The following is a 12,488-nucleotide window of genomic DNA, read 5'->3' on the forward strand; positions in this document are numbered from 1 at the left end:
TGCCTATAAATGCATCCATTTCTCCTGCAGGACTAAAGCCCTGAGTTGCCACTGAGCGGACTTGCTACTCAAGGAGCCAAAGGGACAGGTGAGTGGGACTCTTCCTCCTGTGCACACCTGACAGGTGAGGCCTCTGCCACAGATTGCTCCCATACCTGTCTGTCTCCACCTGAAGGGGCCTGAAGGGGACCTGTAGGAGAGAAGACCCAAGGGATCTACCAGGGGGATCTCTGGGGGAGAGAGAGAGGAACACAGGAGAGCCTTGCTGGGGGATGGGGTCCTTCTGCTCTTTATAGAGGGAGAGAATCAAGATCACGTGAAGTGTTAATACCACTTTCTAAGGCCTCAGTAAGGCCACACCTGGAATCCTGCATTCAGTTTTGGTCGCCACAATGCAAAAAGGATGTGGAGATTCTATAAAAAGTGCAGAGAAGAGCAACAAAGATGATTAGGGGACTGGAAGCTAAAACATATGAGGAACGGTTGGAGGAATCTGAGCCTGGCTAGCTTAATGAAAAGAAGGACCAGGGGAGATAGGATAGCAGTCTTCCAATATCTCAGGGGTTGCCACAAAGAAAAGGGAGTCAGGCTATTCTCCAAAGCACCTGAGGGTAGAACAAGAAGCTATGGGTGGAACCTAAACAAGGAGAGAAGCAACTTATAATGGGTTTTTATAATTTGTGCTTTGTATTTTGTTGTGAGCTGCTCCGAGTCTTCGGAGAGGGGCGGCATACAAGTCTAATAAATTATTATTAATATTATTAATATTATTAATATTATTAATATTATTAATATTATTAATATTATTAATATTATTAATATTATTAATATTATTAATATTATTAATATTATTAATATTATTAATATTATTAATATTATTAATATTATTAATATTATTAATATTATTAATATTATTAATATCATCATCATCATCATCATCATCATCATCATCATCATCATCATCATCTTAGGATAAATTTCCTGACAGTCAGAACGGCTGATCAGTGGAAGAAGGCAATGCAGAAGTTGCCTCCAGATGTTGTGAATGCCCGAACACTGGAGGTTTTTAAGCAGAGGTTGGATAACCATCTGTCTGAAGTAGTGTAGGGTCTCCTGCCTAAGCAGGGGGTTGGACTAGAGGATCTCCAAGGTCTCCTCCAACTCTGTTGTTGTTAATGTTATCATTATGACATAGCAATGCAGAGTCCATGCCAACCAAAGGTGGGTTCTAGAATAAGAACAACAACAACAACAACAACAGAGATGGAAGGGACCTTGGAGGTCTTCTAGTCCAACCCCCTGCTTAGGCAGGAAACCCTACACTTCTTCAGCCAGATGGTATCCAACCTCTGCTTAAAAACTTCCAGTGTTGGGGCATTCACAACTTCTGGAGGCAGGCTGTTCCACTGGTCAACCGTTCTGATTGTCAGGAAATTTCTCCTTACTTCTAAGTTGCTTCTCTCCTTGTTTAGTTTCCACCCGTTGCTACCTGTTCTACACTCAGGTGCTGTGGAGAATAGGTTGACTCCTTCCTCTTTGTGGCAGCCCCTGAGATACTGATCTCCCCTGGTCCTTCTTCATGTGTTTTAGCCTCCAGTCCCTTCATCATCTTTGCTGCTCTTCTCTGCACTTTTTCTAGAGTCTCAATATCCTTTGTGAACAGGCAGAGTGATGAAAAATCCAGAAAAAAACAAAGATGGAGACTGCGTGACAGTGCCAGAAACTCGGTTTCTGTGCATGCTCAGAAGACCCCCCCCCCTCCATTTATTTTAAAATTTAAAAAATGACAACACCCAGGGACAGGGACCAGCCGAACTGGTTCTGTGACGTCACTGTCATTCGGGCAAACCAGTCCGAAGCAACCTCTGACACTGACCCCCCAAGGCTGCTGGGTGACCATGAAGGGAGAAATGAATCCATTCGGGCAAGAGAAAAAGTGGAAACCAAAGTGTGGGACCCCCACCAGCTTGGTCACAGGCTGGACTTCCCACCCATCTCACTCTCCTTTCTTCTCTTTCTTCCCCCATTCCCCGTTCTCTCTGCAGGGAATTAAGGAAGGAAGGAAGGGAGACCATGGGGCGATTCCTCTTTCTGGCCCTCGGCTTGCTGGTCGTGGCTTTCTGCCTCAATGGTAAGTTATTGAAGGAACCCATTGCCTGGTTTTGCATGGGTTGCTGAATAATAAACCAACTCAAATTGAATGATTTTTGGAAGATAGGAAACCTTCATAAAATTAACCAAGCCCAACCCTAACAAAGCTTTGGATATTCTCCAAATTCAGCTGGAAATCAGTTTCAATTTATTATCATCAAAGATCTTTGTGACTCATTGGGTTCAGAATGTTCTTCAGATCCTGCTGTCCCCTCCTCCCTCCTCCTCCTCCTCCCCTTCCTCTTCCCCCTCCTCCTCCTCTTCCCCTTCCTCCTCTTCCTCCTCCTCCTCCTCTTCCCCTTCCTCCTCTTCCTCCTCCTCCTCCTCTTCCTCTTCCTCCTCCCCTTCTTCCTCCTTTTCTCTTGGCCACCTTCTCACTGAGCTTCTTCTCTTCCCACACAGGAGCCAAGGGCAGTTGTTGTTCCTGTGATTGCCCCTCCAGGAATGAGTTTTGCGACAAAACCTTTGATGAGCGCAAGAACCAGGATGATGCTGAGGTGAGAAGTGCTTGTGTGTCCCTGTGAATCTTCTAGTTCAGGCAGAGGAGAAATCACTAGGCTGCATGCATGAAAAGTATAATATGTTTGTGAGTGACATAGGGGAAGGTTTGGTAGGGAAGGTTTGCCTATTTGCCGATGACTCTAAAGTGTGCAATAGGGTTGATATTCCTGGAGGCGTCTGTAATATGGTAAATGATTTAGCTTTACTAGATAAATGGTCTAAGCAATGGAAACTGCAGTTTAATGTTTCCAAATGTAAAATAATGCACTTGGGGAAAAGGAATCCTCAATCTGAGTATTGTATTGGCAGTTCAGTGTTGGCAAATACTTCAAAAGAAAAGGATTTAGGGGTAGTGATTTCTGACAGTCTCAAAATGGGTGAACAGTGCAGTCAGGCGGTAGGGAAAGCAAGTAGGATGCTTGGCTGCATAGCTAGAGGTATAACAAGCAGGAAGAGGGAGATTATGATCCCACTATATAGAATGATGGTGAGACCACATTTGGAATACTGTGTTCAGTTCTGGAGACCTCACCTACAAAAAGATATAGACAAAATTGAACGGGTCCAAAGACGGGCTACAAGAATGGTGGAAGGTCTTAAGCATAAAACGTATCAGGAAAGACTTAATGAACTCAATCTGTATAGTCTGGAGGACAGAAGGAAAAGGGGGGACATGATCGAAACATTTAAATATATTAAAGGGTTAAATAAGGTCCAGGAGGGAAGTGTTTTTAATAGGAAAGTGAACACAAGAACAAGGGGACACAATCTGAAGTTAGTTGGGGGAAAGATCAAAAGCAACATGAGAAAATATTATTTTACTGAAAGAGTAGTAGATCCTTGGAACAAACTTCCAGCAGACGTGGTAGATAAATCCACAGTAACTGAATTTAAACATGCCTGGGATAAACATATATCCATCCTAAGATAAAATACAGAAAATAGTATAAGGGCAGACTAGATGGACCATGAGGTCTTTTTCTGCCGTCAGACTTCTATGTTTCTATGTTTCTAAAAGTAAGCAAGGACCCTTATCTCAGGGGAGTCTGAAATGCAAGTGTTATCTGGATGAAATACTTCTGTGGGTTTTCAAGGCTGGTATCTGTTGGGCAGTGCAGAGCATCAACTAGATTTCCTGATATTTCACTGGCAATTCTGGTGGCATCTTCAGACCTTCTTCCCTCTGAAGTGATGGGAATCATTTTATTTATTTATTTATTATTTATTTTGTCCAATAAACAATAATACACAATGAAGGTTATAGAGGATATGGTAGAGAAGATATAGGAGATATAGGAGATGCTATAAGACAGGGGACAGAAGGCACTCGAGTGCGCTTATGTACGTCCCTTACTGACCTCTTAGGAATCGGGAGAGGTCAACCATGGATAGTCTAACGGTAAAGTGTTGGGGGTTAGGGGATGACACTACGGAGTCCGGTAATGAGTTCCACGCTTCGACAATCTGATTACTAAAGTCGTATTTTTTCAGTCAAGTTTGGAGCAGTTAATATAATAACAACAAGGAGGAAGAAGAATATAGAGCAGCAAAGCGTATTGCTAATTCAAACTTAAAAACTGACATTGTGAAACCTCTTTACCAGTGGGAAGCGGACTGGAAAAGGACAAAAAATTAAGAGAAATCAGGATCAATCAGGATTAATCAGACAAACAGGAAGGGCGAAAAGAAGGTAAAAGTAAGTGAGGAGACAGCAGGAGGAAGTGTCAGTGGCTTTTGGAATAAAATAGATGGTGAGAGGGAGGGAGGGAGAAAGAGCGAGAGGGAGGGAGGGAGAGGGAGAGGGAGAGATAGGGATAGATGGGAGGTGGTCTGATCCTTGCTAACCCTTCCTCGTTCTACCTGGGCCCTGCAGCGCCAGAGTCCCTTCCTCGGTTGACTAAGGGGCCTTCCGTGTCATTACAGGAACACGTTTCACGTCAGACAGACAAACCCAGGAGCAGCCTCAAGGCGCAGATGCCAAGAGAGGCCAACAAGGATGGGACCAATAAATATCGCGTTGAACTTCAGAGTCCACAAGGTAACCCAAAGTGGAGGGAAGGGAGCTGAGGATGCGCTACCAAGAGTGAGGGACCATTTCTTGGAAGACTTATTTATTCATTCATTCATATGCATTCATTCATATGCATTCATTCATTCATTCATTCATTCATTTATATGCCACCTCTCTCTGAGGACTCAGGCTGGCTGACATAATATCAAAGCAATATACAGTATACATATCTAAAAATACAATCAATACAGCTAAAATGTCTTTAAAAACCCTAATAACATTTAAAACCACTCTTTCTCATTCACATAGTAAAACATACTTACACTCGTCAGCTGGGAGTGGGGTCTAGTGGCCCCAATCCTGGCAGCACAGATAGGTCTTTAAACTCTTACAGAAGGCAGGGAGTGTGGGGGCAGTGTGAATCTCTGGAGGGAAGCTTATTCCAGAGGGCCGGGGCCCACATAGAGAAGGCTCTTCCCCTAGACCCCACCAAATGACATTGTCTAGTTGATGGGATCTGGAGAAGGCTGACTCTGTGGGACCTAACCGGTCCCTGGGACTCATGTAGCAGAGTAATCTGATCTGATGCCATGTAGGGCTTTATAGGTAATAACTGACACTTTGAAATGTGTCCGGAAACCAATCAGCAGCCATTGAAGTCCGTGGTGTGCTGGAGAAATATGAGTATGAATTGGAAAGCCCATAACCGCTCATGCGGCTGCATTCTGGATGATTTGAAGATTCCAAACACTCTTCAAACATAGCCCCTTACTTACTTACCCTTTGGCAAGGGGAAAAACAGCACCTGCTTAGGTTAATTAAAAATCAATCACAACCAACTCCCCCTTACCTCAACTTCATGCAATTAGGGATCCTTGAGCACTTTGCGTCTCACTGAGCCCTTGTTGAAAGGATGCAAAACAACATCACAAACCACCCTATATATTTATCAACTCTTGAGGTCAGGAGGCAAGAAGAAAGACCGTCCTTTGCATCAAAAGTTCTTTCATTGGTTTAGTTGATCACAGTGGTTTATACCGGATGCCAGTGGACTCGATCCAACCTTTCACCAGCAGATGTTTTTAGAAACCATGGTGCAACATTGTGCCTCCTCTCACATAATGGCCATGATGGCTATTTATGAAATCTCTGTCACAGGAAGACATGGTTGAGAACAACCCCATCCATTTCCCAAATGGAAACGGAGTCCATTCCTTCCGTCCTTCTCTCCCAACTTCCCTTCTTCTCCCAGGCCAGGAGCCTCCTTCTCAGCCAGTTATTTCTTCTCCCTTTTGAAGAAGAGCCTCAAGAGACCTCAGATGGTTTAAAGGCAACCATTGTTCTACCCAATGGCCAGTATTTATTGCCTTATTAATGTGTGTGTGTGTGTGCATAACAGCGCATTCACAATGCACTTTCCTAGCTGTGGAGATCTCTGGGGTGTCCCCGGCATATGATCTGAAGGATTGTTGTTGATAGAATAGCCAAGTTTGATATTTCTAGAGAATTCAATTCAGTTTCTTACAATTATTGACCAGAGACCGGAACAAATAATAACATTTAGTAAATATACAATTAGAAATTCTAGTATAAATGGCATAGGACCAGATTACCTGTGAGACTGCATTCTGCCGCATGAGTCTCAGCGACCGGTTTGATCCCACAGAGTCGGCCTTCTCCTGTCTACTAGACAATGTTGTTTGGTGGGACCTAGGGGAAGAGCCTTCTCTGTGGGGGGGCCAGCCCTCTGGAATCAGCTCCCTACAGAGATTTGCACTGCCCCCACCATCCTCGCCTTCTGCAAGAGTTTAAAGACTTATGCGTGCTGCCAAACTTGGGCCATTAGAACCTAGCCCCTGGCCAACGAGTGTACATGTGTCTTGCTGTGCAAATGGGAATGAGTGATTTTAAATGTTATTAGGGTTTTTATAGTTTTAATCTTTATTAAAATTATTATTATTATTATTATTATTATTGTTGTTGTTGTTGTTGTTGTTGTTGTTGTTTTAGTTATAAATAAATCACATGTAAATAAGATATACAAAAATACATGAAATATAAACAGATAGAGTAAATACTAACCACTTTTGCAACTATTTCATTTCCTGAAATATTTTAAAAGACATTTTAGCTATATTAATTGGATTTTTAGATATGTATACTGTATTTTGTTTTGATATGTTGTGAGCTGCCCCGAGTCTTCAGAGAGAGGCGGCATATAAATCCAATTAATATATATATAATAAATAAATAAAATAAAATAAAATAATAAATAGCAATTAAAATTTATGATAAAATCCAGCCTGTCCATTGTACATTGTCTCACTATACTAAAAATACAATCCACAAATACAATCCACAAACTGTGGCCCATTTTCAGTTTAATATTAAAAGGGAAAGGAATAAGCAGAGCAAAGGGTTTGCCACAGTTCTTATATATAACTACAGTGAGAATGTAGTTACAAGATGTGCATTTGGCTTGGCTGAGAGTGTTGTGTTGAACACAGATGAAGAGTCAAGTAGAAAGCCCAACAAGATCCAACTGGTACCTCCAAAGTCCACCTTTCTGCCCCTTTTAAAGTGTTGATCTTGGATTTCATTCAAGGTTGCTTTCACTTTGCTATCAAGGGTTTGTTTCTCTTCATCATAATCATCAGGTGGAGTCCAAACAACTTTTCATAAATCTTCTTCCATTAACAAACTTTGCATCTTAATGCTCCAAGCTTCAAAATAGCTCCTTCCTACAGATAAACAGTTTAAACAGTTTTCTGTCATTCATGAAGCTCTTTCTTGCAAAGAAACTGGATCTTTGCTCTTTGTTTCCTGCTTGCTTTCAACTTCTACCAGCTCTGGCCACCAATCCTGGTTTCCGACAACCTGATCTTCTGACTTCTTCTCCAGCATAGGAACACAGGAACACTGGAACACTGGTCCTTCAGTCTGGCCACTCAGTCCTACTGGACTAGACTGGTACTAGCTCTGGTCCTAGTCTGATAACTGGTCTGGTAACTGGGCCCATAACCTGTTGGGGGAAGTGCGGAATGGACCCCACCAACTAGCCACAGTTCAACACCATACCTAATTGAAGTCTTTAATGAAAAACACTGCAGCAGGCTTTCTTGTAAAAATATATTTTACTTTTCTTCTTAGAAAAATGCTTCTCTAAATAAACTTATCATGATACTATCATACAGTACTATTACATCCACCACTGCAACCACCCACAAGTCATTAAGCACTAAACCACCAACCACTATAACAAACCACTCCCATACATGTGTGTTACTCCTTATATATAGGTTACAGCCAATCAGGTTTCAGCACAATTAGCAAACCCATGATTACATGCTGATTATGGCTTACATCAGCCTTTCCTATGGTTACAAACCATTTTCTTTCATTGTAATATTACCTCCAGATATAAACTTATTTCTGACAGTACCGTAGTTATAAGCGTCTCTTTTGCTCAACCTTGAAGAAAAAGTCAATTTTATTCTGTTTTTGAAGCAGGTGGTTGGATGGACTGTCCTCCTGGCAGCTATGCTTTTAAAGTTGAAGATGAGTGGAGTTGCTACAAGTTCTATAACGGTCCTGCCAACTTTGACGATGCTGAGGTAACTCACCTGAAATATTTCACCTTAGGTAACTCATTGAGTGGGAAGAAATCCCTTAATCTGGTCCAGAGTTTTCCCAAAATTCACAACCTCAAAAAGTTCATGTTGTTTTTTAAATGAAGGGTACCTGCTGTATGATTCTCCTTAATAAAAAGACAAAAGTCTACAGGAAAGAGTAAAATGAAATATTTTAATAATTCTATTGAATTCCCTTCAGTTTAACGGGATTAACGTCATAGCTCAGTATTAGTGAAATTTGCTAAAGGAAGTAAAAATGGAACGAGATCACTAACTGCTACATTTCAATGGAATTGGATATTGTGTGGTTTAACAAATTGTGCAACTTGGCTATTGTCTTAACCATGTTATGGGACCAAGGCCAACAACCAAAGGGTTAACAGGGGTCTTCACTTAATTTTAAATGCAGTTAGGACATTGATGAAAATGATGATGGCCAATCCTCACAGTTATGATAGCTGCAATTTGCTTAGCAATTGTTCACTAAATGACTGAGTTGCTAGTCCCAATTGTGGTTGTTAAAGGAGGGAGCTCAAAATTTTAAGCTATTTTGTTTCAAAGTGACCTCTTTTCTCTAAGAGTGTCTCATTATTTCCAGACACAAGCACACACCTTTCCCCCCCTTCTCTCTTGCACACAACTTGTTGGTATGTCCACTTTTTTTTATAGCTATCCCACTGCTGACACCACCTTTATACCTCCAATACAGGGACATAGCTGGGAGGACCTAGTCTGACCAAACTTTTTATTTATGTATTTATTTATTTATATTTATTTATTTGACAAACATGTATAGGATAGTAGTCGTTTGTATAAAAATAACATAAGTAAAAAGTCATAATAAAAGAGGACAACAGGACAGTAGGACAGGGACAGTAGGCACATTGATACAATTATGCAAGCCCCTTACAGACCTCTTAGAAAAGGGGAGAGGTCGACTGTAGACAATCCAAGGTTAAAGATTTTGGGGGTTGGGGGAAGAAACCAGAGTCAGGTAGTGCATTCCAGGAGTTGATCCCTCTATTGCTGAAGTTGTATTTTCTTCAGTCGAGTTTAGAGCACTTTACAATTACTTTGAATCTATGTATGAAGAGTGTTGGTCCTAAGAAAACTGTCTTGAAGGACGCCACTGTTGATAGGAGCAGGATTAGATATGGCACTTCCTATTTTGACCACTTGTTGTCTGTTAGACAGAAACACTGTTATCCAATCATGTAATGGTCTGGAGATGCCATAGGATTTTACTTTCAGGAGTAGTTTGTCGTGTAATCCTGAATCAAAGGTTTTACAAAAGTCTATATAGATTGCATCTATTGTTGACCAGGGTAAAACAGGGTAAAACTGCGAGACTCCTGGGTTGGTAGACCTGGATAGTAGCAGACCTGCAATGGACAACATGGTTTCTTGGTGCTATGATATTTTTGGTTCTTCTCTCTTGGCAGGAAAAGTGTCAAAACAAATGGGGAGGTCATTTAGCATCTTTCATTAACGACAGGGAGTCAAAAGCCATTGCTGCCTATGTCGCTAAAGAAATTATGGAGGATAATTATGTCTGGATGGGACTTCGACGAAATACACCCTCTGATATTGTGAGTATTTTGCCCTCCTGTTTGTGAGGAATTAGCAGCTCTTTCCTCATGGATGTTTCTTGCCTCATCCTTGAAAAGCCCAGCAACCTTGTTCGGTCTCCATTCCCTGATGCTGGGTTTTGTCCCATGTTAAATAGTTAGAAGACAGCATGTTGTTGTTGAATGCAAACACCACCCCATTGCTGCTCCTGACACAAGGGGACACAAGGACATAGGATCCCAATGCCAGCAAAGGATGGTTGGAATGAAAGACGTGGGCATAGCAAGAGCGATAGCAGTAGCGATAGCGCTTGGATTTATACATCGCTTCATGCACCCAAAGAGTCCAATGAAGCTGTAATCAATGTGTATTGCGTGCTTGCAGAAAAATCTATTTAGCACAACTCCCCCCTTTGAATTAATTTAAGCTAAATTCAGAACTGGAAAATCTCTCTCACACTCTCTCCCCCTCCCCATGGCCCCCACTGACCCACCTCAACATGCTTTATTCCACATTGCACAGATTACTGAATGGTGGTGGGTTGGTAAATCACGATCCAAGTACAGAAATTGGAGCAGGGGAGAACCCAACAATTATGGCGGCGATGAGTTTTGTGGCTCTCTTGATTATAGATATGGTGAGTATGAAAAGTCTTCATTCCTTAGTTGGGTTGGGGTCTGCTGGAAAGCAGGGGAGGGAAGGGAAGGGAAAAAGGGAAGGGAAAGGGGGAAGGGAAGGGGGAAGGGATGGCAAGGGGAGACATACGAAGGTTGCCCAGAAAGTAATGCACTATATTTTTTTCTTCAACCATTATTTATTGAACACAATGAAACTTACACACAAGAAAGAAGGATGTTTCTTCTACGCTCCCTATTTTTTCACATAATCTCCATTCTGTTCCATGGCCTTCCTCCATCAAGACCTAAGGGCATGTATCCCCTGTCGGCAGTAAAAGGAAGCCATTTGCGTCCCTACTGGAATGCTCAGGAGGGGGGCATGGGGGCAGATATGCGCACGCTCCCACCCTTCAATTTCCTGCGCATGCACAGAGCCATGAGTTGAAGACGTCCCACACAGGAGCCACCAGTGGGAAGAAATCCTGCAGGAAGGAAAGGATTCCTTCCGACTGGCAGCTCCCAACTGGGATGGACCGCCACCATGTAGGACCCAGCACCATGGCTAGTTGCATCGGCAAAGGCGCCCCAGTGAGTCCCAGATTTCTCCCTTCTGGCAGCTCCCGGGCAGGAGTAAAGGGGGCACCCTTGATGATGCAGCCAGCCAGCAGCCATGGGGCTGGGTCCTGCGCGGCGACAGCGATGTCCATCCCGTCCGGGAGCTGCCAACAGGAAGAAATCTGGGACTAACTGGCAGGATAGAAACATAGAAATATAGAAGACTGACGACAGAAAAAGACCTGCTGGTCCATCTAGTCTGCCCTTATACTATTTCCTGTATTTTATCTTAGGATGGATATATGTTTATCCCTGGCATGGAAGTTTGTTCCAAGCATCTACGACTCTTTCAGTGAAATAATGTTTTCTCATGTTGCTTTTGATCTTTCCCCCAACTAACTTCAGATTGTGTCCCCTTGTTCTTGGGTTCACTTTCCTATTAAAAACATCTGCTTCTCCAGTTTTCAATTTGGAAGATTTATTACAATTATTACTAAGAGACTCCTTATAATCGAAGATATCTTGTGGTTTTCTTCTAATTCCAATTATAGATTCAGTGCAATTTCTTATTTCCTCTTTACATTTATTTACTTATTTATTTATTTATGGGATTTATATACTACCTCTCTCTGAAGACTCGAGGAGACTTACAACATATAAAAAACAATGTGAACATCCTAATCCAATTAATTTTAAAACTAGTTAATCCAAAACCCAGTTGCATTGAAATCAATCATTAAAACATTCCTTAAAATTTCTACGAAAATCATTGTACAGGTACATTAATTCTTGGATCTCCATCCTGTCTGTATCTGCAGAAATGGCTTTTTTTAAATAATCCAGCTATCTGCAAAATCTTTCAACAGCCTAAAAGCTTCAAGGAAATCACTTTCAGCTATTCCATCTATGATGAAACACCCTTGTTCTTTCCTTTCAGGGTACGTGTCTTGGAATGACCTCGCCTGTTACCGTAAACGTCCTTTTCTCTGCAAATGGCGTCTCACTTAAGCCAAGTGTGGAGATGGAGCTTGGAGGGCTCCCCATTGATCAGAAACCTGAGCTGAAATATTTGATTCACCTTCTTCACGTGCAAATCTTCCTTTGCCAGAAAGACCAGCTGAATGTCAAGCAGTTGGTTCCTGTAATCTTGCTTCTCTTCCTCTCTTCCTGAAGAACTTGGCCCTCCCTTGATAATAAAGTCTATTGCTCGGCCTTTGTCTTGAGTTTGGCTTTTGTCTCCCACGGGGTCCAGGGCCCCTCCCTGAAGAAGTCTCAGAGGGAATAGAGTGTCGTGTCTGCAGTTGACATTCTGGTCCCAAAACACTCAATGCAACCTTGTCGGGTTTTTTCCTGGGGTCCTTCTCTCCCACCTTTTCTCTCAGAGGGAAATATGAGATTAATCAGAGGAGAAATATGGATGGGTGGAAATAATGTCCCCCCCCCCGGAGAGAA

The 12,488-nt window shown here is 42.2% G+C and overlaps 1 protein-coding gene across 2 annotated transcripts; it reads left to right on the forward strand.

Moving 5' to 3' along the window:
- On the forward strand, positions 1 to 12,248 carry LOC139168835 (C-type lectin lectoxin-Thr1-like). Of its 2 annotated transcripts, none has more exons than XM_070754573.1 (8): positions 1 to 88; positions 2,046 to 2,131; positions 2,554 to 2,648; positions 4,576 to 4,690; positions 8,171 to 8,277; positions 9,738 to 9,884; positions 10,387 to 10,501; positions 11,974 to 12,248. In XM_070754573.1, the coding sequence occupies exons 2-8, from the start codon at positions 2,074 to 2,076 to the stop codon at positions 12,042 to 12,044; spliced, it is 708 nt and encodes a 235-aa protein (XP_070610674.1). In that variant the 5' UTR covers positions 1 to 88; positions 2,046 to 2,073; the 3' UTR covers positions 12,045 to 12,248. The 2 variants fall into 2 exon arrangements, with proteins under 2 accessions (XP_070610674.1, XP_070610675.1); XM_070754574.1 differs by having other exon boundaries at positions 8,174 to 8,277.
- The last annotated feature ends 240 nt before the right edge of the window (positions 12,249 to 12,488 follow it).

Source organism: Erythrolamprus reginae, chromosome 6 (assembly GCF_031021105.1).
Source record: "Erythrolamprus reginae isolate rEryReg1 chromosome 6, rEryReg1.hap1, whole genome shotgun sequence".
Taxonomy (NCBI): Eukaryota; Metazoa; Chordata; class Lepidosauria; order Squamata; family Dipsadidae; genus Erythrolamprus; species Erythrolamprus reginae.